The following is a 21,008-nucleotide window of genomic DNA, read 5'->3' as shown; positions in this document are numbered from 1 at the left end:
TAACTATTCAGGAACTAGGTTCACAACCAATTGTTCAATCAGTGAAGAAATTATTTGACATGGATTACAACACAAACATTGCAACCTTTTTCTTCTTGAGTTGTGTGAAACCATTTGAAGTGAATCCTTAAGCCTACCCTCTAATGATTTGCTACTAGCAGTGAGACGATTCATATCAAAAGGTGCATGGATTGTTTAAAAAAATGAGAAGGAAAGAAACAAAATGGGTCTTGAGATTGAAAATAGAAATAAAAGTGGAAGCAGGGCATACAGCTTCTTGAGCTTGTTGCATTATTCATTAATATCCTGGGTACTTCTTGATCTGAAGTCCACACTCTCAGCCAGTTCCCAAATCCTCAAAATGAAAGCAGAAAATGCTGAAAATACTCAGCATCTCCTTCAGATTTATGGCTTTTGTTAGGATCTAGCAAATGGTAGAAATCTAGATGTCTTTCATTGTTAAACAGGAGAATGGTGGAGTGAGCAAAGGGAATATAGGATGGACAGTAAAACAGACTGGATGACACTGATGTTACTGGTACCCACACAGAGAGGGTGTGAAAGACAGTGGAGCAGGAGTGAAAACAATCAGCTGAATGAGAAGGCTGTGCAAGAGAAAACACTGTAGTTGCTCGAAATCTGAAATAAAACAGAATACTAGAAAAGTCCAGATTGTCTGGAAGTATACTTGGAGAGAGGATAATGAAATTCACATTAGAGGTCCATGATATTTCATCAGAGCAGGTCAGTTAGATACAATTTACAATGACCAACCAACTTACCAACCGGTATATCTTTGGACTATGGGAGGAAACCAGAGCACCTGGAGGAAACCCACACAGTCGGGGGAAAACATATCAATTGTTTATAGGCAGCAGTGGGAATTGTACCCAGGTTGCTGGTACTGTAAAGAATTGTACTAACCACTATGCTACCATACTGACTTTGACTGTAAGTAACAGCAAAGTGTCAATATATTCTGTCATTAAGATGAGAAATATTATGACATTTCATTTACAACTTGGAATATATTGAATAATCTTAATACAGTCTTGCCCAAAATCAAATTATTTCTCCATTTTATAATTTAAAGAAAAACATTGGCAAAATGTTTTAATAAGTTGAAATATAACAGAAACTGGAAATGCATATATTAAGTATTCCCTCTATATTTTGCAAATGGATTGGTACATCATGCCTAATTTTCAAATATTTATTAATGCAACAATCTTCAAAAAAATGTGTTTCATGCATAATTAGGACAGCCTAGGGACATATATTGTAGTCCATGTTTCAACAATATGTCAACACTAAAGTAGTTTCAGTGTATTTATGTAATTTATGAAGACATATTTGACAAATTATGTTGAGGCTACAAGTGTCAGATGTTAAGTTCTTTCTTTTTAATCTGACTTTGCTGCACAAGTAATTTTCATCGATCTTCTGGTGTTGTATAATTGAACCAATTTATGTAAATGTACTTATATTAGTTTATTTGGAGACACAGCACAGAACAGGTCTTTCTGGCCCAATGAACCATGCCACTCACTTATTTACCCTTAGTGTAACCAGAGGACAATTTACTCTGATTAATTGACCTACATTAGTAGATTAATTGGTCAATGTAAATTGTCATGGAGTGTGGGAGGAGACCAGAGCACCCGGAAGAAACCCATGCCTTCTTGGGGAGAAATGTACAAACTCCCTACCGAGCTCGCTGGAATTGAATTCTGAACTCCGACGGCCCAAGCTGTAATAGTGTCACACTAACCGATACACGGTTTACCACATATAAACTGTGCTACCGCAGTTTATAGTATGCAATAGTAGGGTCATTGATGACCAGTTTTACCAGTCAACAGAATGTCACATTAACTGAATATAACTTATGCTTTTCCTTTAGCTACTAATTATTTAAATATTTTACAGAGGCCCCTGGACTTAAACACCCAGAAAGAACTAGTCCACTTCTGATACCAACATCTGGAACCACATAGGGAATTGCCAGTAAAACACATTTTTCTCCATATCACATTAAAAAAAATAAACAAGTTTCCTTATTTCATTTATAGGCCTGTGGGTGACCATGAAAATGTTGGTGGGGGATGTATCCCAGATCAGAAAGGATTATCCACATCTGGTGGACAGGAACACAGTCGTTGCCAGGAAACTGGGATTCCCAGAGATCATCATGCCAGGTGGGTTTTTACTATTTGTCTTTCGTGCAATAAGAAATCAACAAAATTAACAAGGAATAGAGAATCAGGAATTTCCAAAGAAAAACTATGGAAAATGTTTGATTTATGCTGTTGGCCATGTTATCTTCTAATAAAAACTCTGTTACTTGTATGTTAAAATGAGCACAACTTCACAATTTACCTCATCAAGACACTTGCATTTTATTGTCGCTAGTAAGGCACTTCCTCTGTAACTGTAACACTATTTTCCATACATTTATTGTTTTTCTCTCATACTAGCTCAACGTACCTATGCTTTGAAATGATCTGTATGGATGGCATGCAAAACAAAGTTCTTCACTGAATCTCAGTTCATGTGAGAATAATAAACTAATTGCCAATTACCTTCATTAAAAAAAAAGGAAAACTAATCTTTGGGTGAATAGACCAGAAGACATAGGAGCAGAAATATACCATTTGGCCCATATTCTCTGCCATTTCATCATGGTTCATCCATTTTCCTTTCATCCCAATCTCCTACCTTCATGCCCTGACTAATCAAGGATTTATCAACCTCTGCCTTAAACATGCCCGTGTATAGCATGGTCAAATGAAAATAGAGATGTTCTCTCCCACAAGCAAATGGAATAAGGATAACATTATAAAAATAGACTATTTATTTATTCATTCATTAGTGGGACCTTATCTTTTAGAAGCTGTCAGCCACAATTGTTTTAGGTAGTGTTATTAGCCAAAGTATGTGGCATAATCATATTACAAACTATGTTGGCATGCATGATAACATATGAAAGGCAAATCCTACCAGTATGTGGACGCTACTCCCACACCAATTTACCACAGAAACTGCCAATCTTTAGTTAGCGTCTCTTAAAGACACAGCCGAAATGGTGCAGTTTCCAGATGGCCCTGTAAGCTTTGTTTAAAACAATTTGCTGATTGGTTTCTGCAGGTTAGTGCTATGGCTCTACAAGAGTTTGGTACTTTCAGGTCCACTACACAAATAATTGGCTCCCAGGCATGACACTGCTAATCAATATGTTAGGAGGAATAAGAACATGTTACACAACCCTTCTGTAGGGGGATAAGAAGGACTCAAGTGGAGATTATATCTGTCCACCCGATGGCTTGGATCTTTGACAAGGCAATATAGCCCCTGGGAATCTCTGTAAAGAAAATGTTCAATTTGAGGCAAACTGAAGATAATATTTTTATTAATTTGTCTTATTTACTGCAAAAAGAAGCAAAATAGAATATTCAACTGTGGTTTACATTGCCATGAACTTGGAAACCTCAGATCATCAGAAAGGATTGGAGAGAATAAGGACAGAATAGAAAAAAAGGAAATAAAGTAGAATTGAAGTAAAATGAGAGGTTGATGGTTGATGCAGATTTGATGGACTGAAGGGCCTTTTTCATATTATACCTCTCCTTGACTCTATGGGTTAATAAGACATTGGGTGATAAACTCATGAACTCTGTCGCTAAGGGCAAGCTTGGAAATTCCCTCTGGGGTAACACACCAGCTTGTTTTGAAATTCATCACTATTCCTTTATCAAAAAGAGGATTGGCGTATTGCTCATGTTGTTCCATTGTTTAAAAAGGGTTCTAAGAGTAAACCTAGCAATTATTGGCCTGTGAGTTTGACGTCAGTCGTGGGTAAATTGATGGAAAGTATTCTTAGAGATGGTATATATAATTATTTGGATAGACAGGGTCTGATTAGGAGCAGTCAACATGGATTTGTGCGTGGAAGGTCATGTTTAACAAAACTTATTGAATTTTTTGATGAGGTTACTAAGAAAGTTGACGAGGGTAAAACGGTGGATGTTGTCTATATGGACTTCAGTAAGGCCTTTGACAAGGTTCCACACGGAAAGTTAGTTAGGGAGGTTCAATCCTTAGGCATTAATATGGAAGTAGTAAAATGGATTCAGCACTGGCTGGATGGGAGATGCCAGAGAGTAGTCGTGGATAACTGTTTGTCAGATTGGAGGCTGGTGACTAGTGATGTGCCTCAGGGATCTGTACTGGGTCCAATGTTGTTTCTCATATACATTAATGATCTGGATGATGGGGTGGTAAATTGGATGAGTAAGTATGCAGATGATACTAAGATAGGTGGGGTTGTGGATAATGAAGTAGGTTTTCAAAGCTAGCAGAGAGATTTAGGCCAGTTAGAAGAGTGGGCTGAAAGATTGCAGATGGAGTTTAATGCTGATAAATGTGAGGTGCTACATTTTGGTAGGACTAATCAAAATAGGACATACATGGTAAATGGTAGGGCATTGAAGAATGCAGTAGAACAGAGGGATCTAGGAATAATGGTGCATAGTTCCCTGAAGGTGGAATCTCATGTGGATAGGGTGGTGAAGAAAGCTTTTGGTATGCTGGCCTTTATAAATCAGAGCGTTGAGTATAAGAGTTGGGTTCTAATGTTGAAATTGTACACAACATTGGTAAGGCCAAATTTGGAGTATTGTGTACAGTTCTGGTCACCGAATTATAGGAAAGATGTCAACAAAATAGAGAGAGTACAGAGAAGATTTACTAGAATGTTACCTGGGTTTCATCACCTAAGTTACAGAGAAAGGTTGAACAAGTTGGGTCTTTATTCTTTGGAGCGTGGAAGGTTGAGGGAGGACTCGATAGAGGTATTTAAAATTATGAGGGGGATAGATAGAGTTGACATGGGTAGGCTTTTTCCATTGAGAGTGGGGGAGATTCAAACAAGAGGACATGATTTGAGAGTTGAAGGGCAAAAGTTTAGGGGTAACATGAGGGGGAACTTCTTTACTCAGAAAGTGGTAGCTGTGTGGAACGAGCTTCCAGCAGAAGTGGTTGAAGCAGGTTTGATGTTGTCGTTTAAAGTTAAATTGGACAGCTATATGGACAGGAAAGGAATGGAAGGTTATGGGCTGAGTGCAGGTCGGTGGGACTAGGTGAGAGTAAGAATTCAGCACGGACTAGAAGGGCCGAGATGGCCTGTTTCCATGCTACAATTGTTATATGGTTATATGGTTATAATGTGGTGATTTATGTTTAACCATAGTTCAATATTCCAACTCAGCAGTACACCAATGTATGGCTATGTGAAACTGACACCTTAAATAACCTGCTCTTCAATCAATCAGTTTACAATTCCTGGCTATCTGAAAGGAAAATTCAGGATGAGAGAAGTAGGCAAAATAGAGGTTTACACTTCCATCAGCTGCAGTTTATCATTCAGATGAGGATGTGAGATGGAAGCAAAATCATACAATTCAAAAATCCCAATGGCTTAGCAGCTGGCTCACTAGGTGATGTTTGCCAAGCTCTTATCCTATTTTATCCTATTTGCAAAAGCCCTAGTTCTTACACTCTCCTTAAACTGATCAGACTCCAATTCAATTGAGTTGTATGGAAAATTTGCTAGTGTAGCATCATTCTGAATATCTACAGGGGAGATTGATATCGATATCAACATCTGTTGTTGACACACACAAAAAATGCTGGTGAACGCAGCAGGCCAGGCAGCATCTATAGGAAGAGGTACAGTTGATGTTTCGGGCCGGGACTCTTCATCAGGACTAACTGAAAGAAGAGCTAGTAAGAGATTTGAAAGTGGGAGGGGGAGGGGGAAATCCGAAATGATAGGAGAAGACAGGAGGGGGAGGGATGGAGCCAAGAGCTGGAAAGTTGATTGGCAAAAGGGATACGAGGCTGGAGAAGGTAGAGGATCATGGGACAGGAAGCCAGAGGAGAAAGAGAAGCGGGAACGGGAGCCGGCGGGTGGAGAGCAGGCAAGGAGTTATAGTGTGAGGGACAGAGGGAGAAAAAAGAGAGAGAGAGAAAAAGGGGGAAAAATACATTAAAAATATATTAAATAAATAAATAAATAAGGGATGGGTTGTGAAGGGGAGAAGGGGCATTAACGAAAGTTTGAGAAGTCAATATTCATGCCATCAGGTTGGAGGCTACCCAGACGGAATACACCGCCCCCCCCCCCCGTCTTCTCCTATTATTTTGGATCTCCCCCTCCCCCTCCCGCTTTCAAATCTCTTACTATCTCTTCTTTCAGTTAGCCCTGACGAAGGGTCCCGGCCCGAATCGTCGACTGTACCTCTTCCTAGAGATGCTGCCTGGCCTGCTGCATTCACCAGCATTTTTTGTGTGTGTTGCTTGAATTTCCAGCATCTGCAGATTTCCTCGTGTCTGTTGCTGACAGTTATGTCTTATTTTATTGTGCTAGGGAGGGAGAAAGTTGTTTGTGAGTTTCCTGTGTGTTCAGCTTTTAGAGCTGTCACAAACAGCTTTGAGGTATATCAGCACCAGTTGATCTTTATGTATGTATCCGTTAATAGAGATTATTGGAAAGTTAGTGAAGGAGGAATGGCACAGTTACTAGAGTGTGACATCTAAGTACTGAAGGTGCACTCACAAACCAAACCACGTGAACCAAGTCATGGACCTTCTTGCAGAGGTGCATCCAGACCCTTGAGGCTTTGAGGCTACTATTGACTGAGGCTAGTGAGGCTCTCCATCCCTGTGCTAACAACATTCTGCTGGATCAATAGTGTCCTGACCAGCTGTATCACTCAACACACATCAAAGTTGCTGGTGAACGTAGCAGGCCAGGCAGCATCTCTAGGAAGAAGTACAGTCAACGTTTCAGGCCGAGACCCTTCGTTGGGACTAACTGAAGGAAGAGTTAATAAGAGATTTGAAAGTGGGAGGCGGAGGGGGAGATCCGAAACAATAGGTGAAGACAGGAGAGGGAGGGATGGAGCCAAGAGCTGGACAGGTGATTGGCAAAAGGGATATGAGAGGATCATGGGACAGGAGGCCCAGGAAGAAGGAAAACGGGGAGGGGAGGGGAAACCCAGAGGATGGGCAAGGGGTATAGTCAGAGGGACAGAGGGAGAAAAAAGGAGAGAGAGAGAAAGAATGTGTGTATATAAATAAATAATGGATGGGGTACGAGGGGGAGGTGGGCATTAGCGGATGTTTGAGAAGTCAATGCTCATGCCATCAGGTTGGAGGCTACCTAGACGGTATGTAAGGTATTGTTCCTCCAACCTGAGTGTGGCTTCATCTTTACAGTAGAGGAGGCCATGGATAGGCTGTGGAATGGGATGTGGAATTAAAATGTGTGGCCACTGGGAGATCCAGCTGTATCACTGTTTGGTATGGGAATTGCAAGCCAGTTGACCCATGGACCCTGCAACAGAGTGTGAGGAGCGCTGAGAGAATCATTGGGGTCTCTGTCCTTCCCATTCAGGAGATATAACAGAAGTGTTGCATTCACATAGCCCTCAGCATTGGCAAGGACCACTCCCATCTGTCCCAAAATTTCTTTGACCTCCTACCTCAGGTAGAAGGTACCATAGTATAGAACAAAGACTATAAGGCTGCATAACAGCTTCTTCCACCAGAATGTGAGACATCTGAACACCCTGTTGTATGCTGTTTTATGGTGTGTCAGGGCCAGGTACACGATGTTCAGAACAAGACCTCAGCCCATGCCATAATGCTGTTTATTTAGTCAGTTATCTCCCTGCCACCTAAGAGCATGTTACATTAAATTGGAACATTTATTGATATTCATTCAGTGCCTGCATTTCAGTGCCTGGTTACCACCCAGTATATATTATTTATCAGAACACCAGTAGCAATAATTCTGTTGCATATTAAACTACAGTATATGTTATATAAGCACATGTCAACTTGTACATCTCCAGAATATATCTTTCATCTGTACATATTATTTTCTAGGCTCTATGGAATATTTATACTGTGCTTTGCATGTGAGGAATGTTGCTTCAGTTAGTTGTATACACGTGGACAGTTGAATGACAATAACTTGAACTTCACCACTGATTTCACCACCTTCTAAACTTGTTGTGCAAAGACCTTCTTGGACTCTGCAATAGAGGATTTTGCTTGCATATTTTACTCCCTCCAATAAACACTCCAGTGTTGAAAACCATGGAGTCAACTCTTTCTTGTGAATATAATCTTCAGTAGATCTACAGCTACAATAAACTCTTGAACGCCTTTCTTTAAGGTGTTTTCTTTGAGGTGCCAGTTTTAAGCAGATCGGTCAGCTTTAAATGTATTAGCTACTCCTGGCTGGGTGACTGCTGTGGAACATAACTGATCATCATGGCTGCTCCCATACTCCATACGAATGAAGTAGCAGAGTGAGCTTGGCCTGCTGCCTGCACGAGAGGCAAAGAGCACAGGTTAACAACTCAATGCAGTCCCTGCAAACATTTTACCTCCCAAATTTCTTCTTCCTTTTCTGGTATTGTTACTCAGTAATTAAACCATTTTGCCAGAAATTGCACAGTCAGACCACCATTTCATATACGCACGATCTTCAGGAGAAAGAAAGCACTTGCATTCTTATAGCACCCTTTGTTACCTCAGTACAATTAATAAACCAAATGTCTGAAATGCAGGCACTGAATGAATATCAATAAATGTTCCAATTTAATGTAACATGCTCTTAGGTGGCAGGGAGATAACTGACTAAATACACAGTATTATGGCATGGGCTGAGGTTAAATCTTGTTCTGAACATCGTGTACCTGACCCTGACACACCATAAAAAAGGACACTTTCATATCAAAATGCTACTTCTAGACTTCCGCTCGGCATTCAACACTATTTTCCCACAGGCCCTGGTAAGCAAACTCCTACACTTCGTTCTAAGTACACCACTGAGCAATAGTGTGTTAGACTTCTTAACTAACGGACCTGAGACAGTCAGAATGCACAACTGCTGCTTCCTCCCCATCATCCTCAACATCAGGGCTCCCCGGGGCTGTGCGCTGGGCCCATTGACGTACACTCTGCTCACTCATGACTGCATGGCCAAACACCTGAGCAATCATCATCAAGATTGCTGATCATAAGACAGTCGTGGGGCTGACCAGTGTTGAGATAGCCTACAGAGAGGAGGTGAAAGAGTTTGAGGCCTGGTGTCAGGCAAATTATCTCTTCCTTAACGTCAACAAGGCAAAGGAGATGGCTATTGATTTCAGGAGAACTCGCACCACTTACACTCCCATTTACTTCAGTGACATAGTAGTGGAAACAAAGCAGCTTTGAACTCCCGGAAGTGCACATCACATACAAGCTCTCATGGTCCTAGAACACTCCTACACAGTCAAGAATACTCACCAATGCCTCTACTTTCTGAGGAGGCTGAAGAGAGCTGGACATTGCTTATCTATACTCACGTCATTCCACAGATGTGCAATAGGGAGTGTCATGACAAGCTGCATCCCTGCCTGGTACAAAAGTTGCATTGTGGCAGACCGGAGGGCTCTATAAAGGTTGGTCAGAAGTGCCCGCTGCCTACTGGCTTGCCTACCATCAAGGACATACATACAGAAAGGTGTCAGAAAAGGGCCAGTAATATCATGAAGGATCCACCCACCCTGCTCTTGTCTCACTCCCATCAGGGAGGAGGTTACATAGCATCCACACCAGGACCATGGTTACTTTCATGAGGCAGTAAGGTTGATTGACACCTCTACCCACTAACTCCACCACTACTTTATTATATCCTGTCAATAACCTTATGTGCAGACTAGTGTCTCTTTAGAGATACACAATTTATGTACACTGTAAAAACTATCTTGTGTATTTGTTTTGATTGTTTTTTAAAATTATTATTGTGTTCTTTATCTTTGTGTTAGTTTTGTGCTGCATCCGGAGTGACAATTATATCTTTCTCCTTTACACTTGTGTACAGGAAATGACATTAAACAATCCTGAATTCTGAAAATAGGGATTTAAATCTTTTAATTCTGAGAACATTGTACTGGGTCTGAAATCTCCAAGTAGCTTTCTGCTTCCCAAAATAACTGAATTTTTTAAAATAAAGCCTTGAGTCTTAATGCAAATTTAAGGAACAAAATCAGTATAAGAGCAGGGGAATGATTTAAAAATAGAGAATTGTGCCATGTCAAATTTCTACCAGTCTCAAGTTTGATTCACTGAACAATGTACTTGATTTCTCTTCCCTGCATGTACCACTCGAGATAACCAACTGGTATTTATATATAACACAAAATGAAGCCACGTCAATGCATTCAGTAGCTTTTAGCATTACCTCTTAAGTCCTTTATCCTTAACAATAGTTCAAAACAAAATCAAGCCATTCCAGAATTTAAGGATGAGGATAAGAATGAATATTGTTTATTCTATGTGGTGTGGGAAAATTGTTCATCTAAGTCTGCACTTTTTAGAGAGCATTAATTCTAATGTTTCTCGGGTTGTAGGTGGTTACAGTCCTGCCTGTTGTGATCATACTTTGAGCAGCTGTGAACTGGCGTCATTTGGCTAGCTTCTCAATGCCCATATGCCTTTTTTCTAATTTTGACAAGGGAATTTATTCTCCTCCACATGGGACTAGATTATGTTGTCAAGAAGAGAGGACATAGTTCAAGCACTGAAGTTTCTTTTTTAACATCCCATTGAATTGGTCCCAGCTCTCTCAAGAACTAGTTGCTAACACCTTTGATTTGTCTTCATCAGAACTTGACTATTTTCATTAGGATTCCGCCAAATTGCAGGTGTTTTAACATATAGGATAAACTTCATGACAATGTTGGGTATCAAAGGAATTAAACATGGCAGTGGAATGAATGAAGAGGGAGTATTACATTAACTAGCTGGACAGAGATAATAACATGTAAAATATTAAAATAAGGCCGAATGATGCATTTAAAATAAAAAGTGTTTACAAAGAATTGAGGTTGACAGAAAGAGAAACAGGATTTCATTCTGATGCTGGGAAAGACAAACACCTCTCATGTTTGAGTTTCCTGTACAGGCTTCCCATCATCCTGCGTTGGGATCATTAACTCACTTGTTTAGAGATACAACATGGAATAGGCCCGGCCCTTCCAGCCCAACAAGCCACACCGCCCAGCAACCTACCGATTTAACCCTAGCCTAATCACAGGACAATTTATAATGACCAATTAACCGACAAACCAGAATGTCTTTTGATTGTGGGAGGAAACCAGAGCACCGGGAGGAAACCCAGGTGCTCATGGGAAGAATGTACCAGCTTTCTTACAGAGAATGCCAGAACTGAACTCCAAACTCCAACCCCTGAGCTGTAATAGCATCACGCTAACCACTACCCTACCGTGATGCAGTCTGTACATTGACTTCATTTCTACAATAAGGCGTTCGAGTGTGAAGTACATCTCACAATCACAGAAGTTTAGCAAGCACATTGAGGCCATTTGGCTACTAACTCCATTGTTCCCAAGAAGAACTATCCAGCTTGATCTGTCTTTTTATCTCTGGGCCTGTTTCCCCATTGATTATGACACATTAATCCAAGTATATCTCAACCGTGACAATAGCTTCTGCCTCTTTCTCTCTTTCAGGCAGTGAGTTTCACACCTTGAGTCATACAGAGTAGTGAAGTTAAAAAAACAAATCAGTTAATAAGCTATAATTTAAAATGAAACTGTTAGTTCTTGTAATGATGATCCATGGGGAGTGTGGGGAGGATTGTCTATGAATCCATTTAGTTTACGAAGGAATGTTCCTCAGGATAGCAAATCATCCATCCTTACCAGGTTTGACCTGTATGTAACAGATGTGTTAGACACTGAAATGGTTTGGTCCGGAAGGGACAATAAATACTGGGGCAACACACAAGTGTGCTAGAGGAACTCAGCAGATCAGTAGCATCCATTAAGGGAACTGTACAGTCAGCAATTTGGATCTTGACACTTCATCTGGATGGGACAGAAAGAGGGGAAATTGTTCAAATAAAGTTCTATTCAAAAGGTTCTAAGGAACATCTAAACAAGCCTGATGCATTTTGGAGACAATTCCTGTGGACTGATAAAGTTAAAATAGAACTTCTTTGCCTCAATGAGCAAAGGTATGTTTGGAGAAAAAAAGATGCAGAATTTCATGAAAAGAACCCCTCTCCAACTGTTAAGCATGGGGGTGGATCGATTATGCTTTGGGCTTGTATTGCAGCCAGTGGCACGGGGAACATTTACTGGTAGAGGTAAGAATGAATTCAATTAAATACCAGCAAATTCTGGAAGCAAACATCACACCCTCTGTAAAAAAGCCGAAGATGAAAAGAGGATGGCTTCTACAACAGGATAATGATCCTAAACACACCTCAAAATCCACAATGGACTACCTCAAGAGGCGCAAGCTGAAGGTTTTGCCATGGCCCTCAGTCTCCCAACCCAAACATCATCAAGAATCTGTGGATAGACCTCAAAACAGCAGTGCATGCAAGACGGCCCAAGAATTTCACAGAACTAGAAACCTTTTGCAAGGTAGAATGGGCGAAAATCCCCCAAACAAGAATTGAAAGAATTGAACTCTTAGCTGGCTACAGAAAGCATTTTCAAGCTGTGATACTTGCCAGAGGGGATGTTACTAAGTACTGCCATGCAGGGTGCCCAAACTTTTGCTTCAGGTCCTTTTCCTTTTTTGTAATTTTGAAACTGTAAAAGATGGAAATAAAAAAGTTTTCTTGCTTAAAATATTAAAGAAATGTGTCATCTTTAACTTTATGCCTTTTGGAAATCAGTTCATCTCTTACTCGCTTAGCTATTCACAGTAACAGAAATTTTGACCGGGGTGTCCAAACTTTTGCATGCCACTGTACATTCTTCACTTGTTTCGGTGGGTTTCCTCCCTCATTCCAAAGACGTGTTTTAGAAGCTAAGTTGGTCACGTGGCTGTAGTTGGGCAATGTGGGCTCATTAAGTAGAAAGGGTGTGTTACTCTGCTCAACCAGATACTTTCTAAATGTTGTGAGGGTCTCAGAATCCACCACCTTCCCAGGCAGTGCACTAAAGGTTGAAACCAGTCTCTGGTGAACCATGGCATACTGTGCTCCAACTGTGGCCTAATTATATGACTTCTATGTAGCTGATACCTGTTTAGACTTAGGAGATGGTGTCCTTTTTATCATGTTTTCCCTCATATACTAAAATATTATAAAACTACTCATGTCAGAACAATTCTCTCCCTCATTAAACTATAGGTGATGTGAGGAATGATATCTACATCAACATTCAGTATGGAGATTTTGACAAATACAACAAGACCACCCAGAAGAATGTGGAAGTGATAATGTGTGTCTGCAATGAAGATGGCAAAATTATTCCGGTAAGAATTTTTGCTTTGATTTTATGGAGTCTGATTAATGGAAGTCAACAGTCTTATCTACTAGTCCTCTCAGTTGACGATTGGTGTTGAATTAATCTTGGTTCAACTTGAACTTCAGTGTGTGGGGAAGTAGAGTCAATTCAAATGCCACTCCAGATTATTAACGGCTGGAAACCCAATGGCATGGAATTCCAATGGGAAAAAGTTGAATTCTCCTTGAGGTTAGCATCCACGGGGCCACAACCAGGATGCCAGGTCAAGATCTCTGGGAGATGTTGGATCACTGGTGACAATTACTAATAGTCAAGCAGTTAGACCTCCTGGAAAGAGAAGGATACACTGATGGTACAGGTGGGATTGGTCAATAACCAGAGGTGAGAGAATTTGGATCAACAATAAGTGAATGAGAGGGGAACTGAGGTTTCAGAATAGCATGGATCTTGGAGGAAGGTGGAATTAATGGATGAAGCATGATTAAAGGAATTGTAAAATGAACGAAGAGTTTTAAAAAGATCATTAAGTATTCTGTATCAGTATTTGGCTGTAGTTTTGCTGTTTAGTTACTTGAAGCTGTGTTATTATGTATGTGTTTAGGCAATCTATTTTACATGCCTACACTGTTCTGGTGCAGAATTCCATTTGCTTAGGAGCAGGAGACAAGCTGGTCAGTGAATACCGATCGGTCATCTACTATCAGGTCAAACAGCCACGCTGGATGGAAACAATCAAGGTCAGTGCAACTATTACAAAACTGTTTATAAACATAGGTTACAAGGAAAATGTTGCATGTTACAGCATCTTCCATATAATTTCAGGTCATTCAAAGGAGCATGTTTGAAGTGAAGTCAGTGTTGTAGCATTGGTAGCTGAGACACTCTAGTTTTAAACACTATGGCATGTTTTGTTGATACCATTGTGATATCCTCAGTGCTAAGACATTGGACTAGTAATTCATTTACGCTATGTTACTGTAACCTTCAGGTTCGGCCGGCAGGCATTTGTCTAGGGGAAGACAGCCTCTGGCCCAGCCAAACTGAGAAATCTCGTTTCTGTAGATGCTGCGTGATGTGTCGCCCTGTTACAACTCTGCACCGCAAAATATCAGACAGTACACCATGTGCAATTAAATGATTGAACTTTATAAATCTTAATCTGATTATAGGGTTAGTAAAGAAAATAAAAAGAAAAAAGGCCCATTTTAATGAACCAGTCTGACGTGCACGTTGGAGCTCACAGTTCCACCCATTCATTCCCCATCAAGCTCATCTGAGCGTCAGGGACCCTCAGACTCTTGATCCAAATCCACTCTGTTTGGCGATCTACCAACTCTCTCCACTCGTCTCTTTTCTCTTCATCTCTCACTGACGAAAGACCACGAAATTCCTTCTCTCAGACCCACAAGAAAGAACAACATGCCCCTCACTGGATGGCGCACATTTCAAAGCCCCTATTATCTCTAGTCATAACCCAAACATTACTGCTACAGAGAAACTGAGCAGTGAAACATTACAGAGAGGCCATTACATTAGCAGTGAAACCTTACAGCGTGTTACATAACTTTAATTCTTAGAGTAAAACATGAAAGTAACTATTTCCATATTGGTCTGAGTCACTCCAGGTATTTCTGAGAGTGATTACAGAGATGATGCTGTTCCTTGTGCAATGCTGTCATTGGAACATTGTGGGAGGACTTATAGCATGTGTTTCTTGGAACAACCAACAGAGGCTGGCTCAGAAATCTCAGGTGGCTGGCACGGATATCCTGATGTCTACTATCCAGCTAGCCCCACACTATCTCTGCATACAACCAGTTATCCAAAATGGATCTCATCATCAGAACCAATCCTCAGCCCCAACATCCATTCTGGATCTGCTTTGCAGATCTCATCACCCACAATTCTACCTAGCTGGTTATTTTCCTTGGCAACGTGACCTTATCCAGCATCCTCCCTGACTGCACAATACTGCTAGATCACAGATGCAATAGGAAAAAAGAGAGGGAAGCCTACATTCATAACCTATTTTAACAGCAACCATGTATGAATTAGCCAGCCGGTGGCATAGTGGCATCTGCACTGGACTTCGAAGCGAATGGTTACGGGTTCGAATCTGGCTGGCTCCTTGTGTACTTTCCATCCTGCTGGGTTGCGTGTCAGGCTAGCAACTCAACCTCGTAAAGTAAAACAGACTAATGCTAAAGAATGACAAGGTTACCACTCGATTCACCACAAGGTGCGGAGAGGAACAATAACAATGTGTGAACTAGGTTTTTGAGGATAGTGAGTCTGACAATTGTTTATTGATTTTGAGCTGGGGAGAATACATCCCCAGGCTGCTCTGCATGTTTGGCAGGGTATAAGGTCTCATTATGGTGATGACAGGATATAGTCACGTGACAATCTGATATCCGAATGTGAAGCATGAGAGGGGACATGAATAGGAAATAATACCTTACTGTTCACTTGACAGTGGCAAGGTTTAACATCAGAAACAGACAAGGATCATCGATGTCACAGTTCCCAAGTACACAGGATACAATATGGTGATTTCTCTCTTCACAGACCTTCAAACACACATGCAAAATTTTCAGTACTTCGCAACCACGACAATTTAAATGTGTGATAAAATTCAAACGTGTTGCAGATGCTAGAAAACTAAAATAAGAACATGTTGGAATTATTCTGCAAGCCAGGCAGCATCTGTGGAAAGAGATACTGTTAATGTTTTAGGTCTGTGACCACAAACACATTTACACTTGCACACTTCTAACATAGTGATGTATCCAGGCGTCACAACAGTAACCTGGCCATTAATGTCAGCGAGGTGAAAGAGGTGGTTACTGAGCTAAGAAAATAGTTGCGTGAACAGAACATTATTCTCATAAACAGAAATGCTGTAGGGGTGGTCGACTCCTTCTAGTTCCCAGGCATCTGTATCACCTACGACCTCTCCACGTCCTTACATACTAATGCAGTGATCCTGAAGGTATATCACTGCATGTACATTCTTATGCATCCGAGAACATTTGGCATATCCATGAGGATTTTTTTTTAATTTAACTGATGTGACATAGAGCATTTGCATTTCAGCTTGGAATGTCATCTGCTGTGCTCTGGACTGATGAGTGGTCAGCACTGCTCAGTCTATCACTTCCTTCCATCCACTCCATCTCTCTGGTGCTTTGCATCCAGAAGGCTAACATATCATCTCAGGTGCCTGCCACCCTGGTGATCTCCCTTTCTCTCTTCTACTTTTTGAGAGAAAATACAGGAGTTCGAAAACCTGGGTGACCAGATTCAAGAACATCTACTTCCCAATATTCTCAGTCCTCTAAACCTATTATCTCTTTCATATCTCTTTACTGGTGGTGCTGCTACATCTTGAACCGTGAATTCTTCCTTTTCCGATATTGTTACTTTAGCACTTCGTTTTGCACTACTTCAGTTTGTGCAAAAATACTTCCAGCTTTCCTTTTCCTTGCACTCATCACTGGTATATTTATGATTGCCATGCATAATGTTAACACTATGAGCTTCATCCAGACGAGGAATTACACTGCAGCATGGTGGATAAGGCAATATACGTATCTGATTTGATGTGACTTCCCAGATGTGCAACTATACCTGAACTGCAACATAATGCGATGTTCGAGGAGGTGACCCATAGGAGGCATCGTGGTAAAAAAATTGATCCAAAATCAAAACAAAACAATTGCACAAGCCTGTGAACCCAGATGGAGCTGTTATACTCACATTGCATGTCCACGGTTCCAATGATTGCTTCAAAGCATCAAATTCCGTATTTTGATCCTTTAGTAGCAATTAGCAAATGTACAATTAAACATTATTGAATGTTATCTAAGTGGTCAGCAAAGATATGACCTCCGCTGGTCCCAAGCTGCAAACTGACGTGAAACAAGCATGAACATGTAACCTTTGCTTTTAGCACGCCTGCATTAATGTGATGAGTTACCATAATACACATAATAAATGCACCACACAGAATACATGGCTCCCGCAGAAGGGATTAAGAGAAGTTTCAAGGCTATCCTAACGGAAAAATGATTTGGAGAGACAAAATTGAAGGAGGAGCGGTTGAGAGCTCTGCTGGGAAGAAGGAAGGAGAAGATGGAAAAAGAAGTCTGGCTTGGAGATGAACAGCCTTCAAGAGGTTGCATGTTGGGAAGAGTGTATAAGATAAGAAGAAATGAATTCATGCCGGGATTTGAACACAGGAGATAAGATTTTTTAACATGAGGCTTTAATAGACCCAAAGCTAATGTAACCATTATTTTTATTTGCTCTCAGGGTATAAGTATTACTAGCAATATAATAGTTTATTGTCCATCACTGACTCCCTCCACAAGCTGAGGTACTAATTAGACTCAATAATATTCGTGGCTTAGAGACACTTATTGATCAGACTGGAACAATAGTAAGGATTGAAGGATGTTAAATGAATCTGTAGGATATATTGCCCCAGAAGTTGTGGAGGTCAATTCATTGGGTATACTTAAAACAGAAGTTGATAGGTTCTTAATTAGTAAGGATGTCATAGGTTATAGGAAGAAGACAGGAGAAATCAGTTGAAAGGAAAACAAACTATCCATTGTATAAATGGTGGAGCAGATTCAAAGTGCCAAATGGCTTAATTTTGCTTCTATGTCTTGTGGTCTTATGAACCAGGTGCTTTCTTTACAACAATGCAGTAGACCCATGTTTAACATTAATTAGCTTAATTTTAAAATTCAAGTGCCAGATTTAGCTACTGATTTGAACTTACGTTTCAAGTGGGGCCTCAAACTTGTACATAGATTGAAACACTAAGTGCTGGATACACTAAGCAGTTCTGCTGGTATTCATGAAGATTTGTGGTCAATTCAAAGGTCATTGAAGTTTAACTCTCTCTTCCCACAAATGCTGCCTGATCTGCTTAGATATTCAGCACTTATTGCTTTTATTTTTCTGCATTTGTTTACTTTTTAAATTTGTGCCTTTAAAGTAATTGCACAGAACCCAGCTTCACATCTGGTGAATACAAGTGGTTTATGTGCAATTGCATCCCTTTAAGAATTGCAGCATGTGATCAATGACACTCACTGTCTATACTGCTGCTTTGTAAAGGCTAATTTATACTTGTGCGTACTAGCTCACGCTGGAGCCTATGCAAGTGGCCTACGCCATTGTGAGCATTTATACTTGTGCGTTGGTGTGTCTGCATCACTCTGCAATTCACTGCCAAAACGTTAGTTGGCAGTGGGGTTTCTATGCCACTGTATTGAGTTTCTTTGTGTTGAAACCCAACACGAAGAAACTCAAACTTCAAACAATGGCAACTGGAGCTGAAGGAGGGTGAATTTTCAGTGCTTGTCCAGCCACTGAGAGGCATGGACGAGGAAATGGATTTCAAATATTTTCAGATGTCGGCAGGTAGATTCGACGATTTGGTTCATTGTCTCCAACCATTTATTTTGCATCAGTGTACGTACAGTATCCTCAGAGACTGGCAATCACCATTCAAGTTTTAGCTTCAGGTGGAAGTCAACAGGCTGTAGCAGCTAGCTACAAACTGGTGTCAAGCACACTGTCCTCCATAACTTGGGAGGCCTGTAAAGCTTTATGGAAAGCATTGCAATCAGAGTTCCTTCCCTGCCCTTCAGTCGCCCAATGGGAAGCTATTGCAACGCAGGAGGAAATGCAATGCTACCAAGCGGACCAATCACAGTTGTTGCGGTCTGTGTCACCGCAATGTGTAGTTACATTTTTGGGGAGGTGCACGTCAGGCTACGACGTAGGGTACAGTGTAGCGTACGCGGCTACGTAGGGTGTTTGCTTGGTAGAAATGTCCAGGCTTTTTTTGTAAGTTTTTTTTGTTAAATAAAGCTCTAGTGTTTTTTTTAGCTCCATCCACTGCTGTCCTCCAACATGATAGGAAAGTAAATAAAGACAGAATGGCTGATCCTTATCAGGTCCAATAGTACCAATAGGGAAGGGAACAATAACATATTCAGGCATTGAAGGCTCTTCATCCAAACATAGATCTTTACATGCATTTGCTGTCTAACCTGATAAGTGTTTCCAGTATTTTCTCTTTTTAATTTAGAAAATTAATTTAATATTTTTAATTTAATTTACTTCTAAAATAATTGTGTACACTCTGATGCTTGTCCTAGACTCTAAGCAAGCTGAAATAATTTATTTTCTTTCCACGTTATCAGCTCTATTTGCTGCTTAATTCCACATCTGTAGACAGCTCACTATGCTGTTAGTGTTATCAAGAGCCAAAGCCTATGTGAATGGCCTTCCACATGGAGGCTTCACAGATTTTGCAAGATAACTGGGTGGTCGTTTAAAACTGAAGTGGTTGGGAAATTATTTTTACAGAGGTAGTAACAATCTGGAAATCTCTGACCTAGAGGATTGTGGAAGCTGAATTACTGGAGGTATTTTAAAATGCATGTTTGAAATGTCAAGAAATTGAGAGCAATGCGGAACAGGCACAGAAGAGGAGCTGAGGGCTGGGACAAATCATATTGAATGGCTGGGCTGGTAAGGGTTAAGTGATCCACTGCTCCTGCTCTCTTGTACTCTTGAGCCTTGGCTGGGTTCTGCCAATTTCCTCTGTAATGGGTGCGTATTGCAGTCTAGGACTTTGCTGAAGCCTTGATCATGTTTAGCCACATTGAAGTTCCTGATGAATTTCAGGCCTACACTTGAATCCAGCTACTTAAATGGGACAGCAGAGAGCTGCCTTTTGACTTCTCGCTCAGAAAGTGTTGTCAGCTTCACTATGTTAATGACAAAGAGAGTTTTTATAACTTCACTGCAGTTGTCAAAATGGCAACTGATGTCTGACATACTCTTATTGGTTTTGTAATGTTCATTAATGTTACTTTAAAACTCTTAAAGTATAAGTATATCACAAAGTGGAGGAGCAAGCTCCATAATGACTGCAACTTCTTAAAAAGACAATTACCATAATCTTCTCTGTGCTTCCATGGAAGATGATCAATAATTAATCACAGCAATTTCAAAATGAGCAAGAGCATGTCAAGAATTTGATTATTTTCAGCGAACAATCATTAGGACCTGATTGATGGGGAAGAATCAGAATATTTATTTTTTAATTAAATATGTAGTGCAAAAAGAAAGAACAGAGATAGTGAGGTATTGTTCATGGGTTCATTGTCCATTCAAGCGTATGGTGGCGGAGGGAAAGAAGCTTTTCCTGAAATGTTAAATATGTGTTTTTAGGCTTCTGTACCCTCTCCTTGATGGTAGCAATGAGAAGAGGGCATGTCCTGTGTGGTGGGAGTCCTTAAAGACAGATGTCAACTTTTTGAGGGACCATCTTTTGAAGGTGTCCTGGATGCTGGGGAGGCCAGCACCCATAATGGAGCTGGCTGAACTTAAAACATTCTGCAGCTTTATCTGACCCTGAGCAGTGGCCCCTCCGTACCAGATAGTGACACGACTAGTTAGTATGCTCTCCATGGTATTCAATCTTTCTGTGATTAAAGACTAAACCATTAAACAACTCAACAGTCAGGTCATTTCTGTATTTGCTATTTCCTCTCCTTGTTCTGTGATGAATGACTTATCAGAACATCATTCGTTCATCAGTTTGACAGATTTGAGTTTGCCTGCTCGTGGACA

The 21,008-nt window shown here is 40.6% G+C and overlaps 1 protein-coding gene across 1 annotated transcript in view; it reads left to right on the top strand.

Annotated features, from left to right (window-relative positions):
- Positions 1–21,008, top strand: part of LOC134349413 (dedicator of cytokinesis protein 2-like) — a 732,270-nt gene that overhangs the window by 148,464 nt on the left and 562,798 nt on the right. Inside the window, exons 13-15 of the mRNA XM_063053680.1 lie at positions 2,073–2,198; positions 13,229–13,353; positions 13,985–14,083. Of these exons, the coding sequence (XP_062909750.1) occupies positions 2,073–2,198; positions 13,229–13,353; positions 13,985–14,083 (350 nt within the window). The remainder of the gene's footprint in view (positions 1–2,072; positions 2,199–13,228; positions 13,354–13,984; positions 14,084–21,008) is intronic.

This window comes from Mobula hypostoma, chromosome 7 (assembly GCF_963921235.1).
Source record: "Mobula hypostoma chromosome 7, sMobHyp1.1, whole genome shotgun sequence".
In the NCBI taxonomy this organism is placed as follows: Eukaryota; Metazoa; Chordata; class Chondrichthyes; order Myliobatiformes; family Myliobatidae; genus Mobula; species Mobula hypostoma.
The sequence above is the reverse complement of the archived record's forward strand: the minus strand, read 5'-3'. Positions and strand labels throughout refer to the sequence as shown.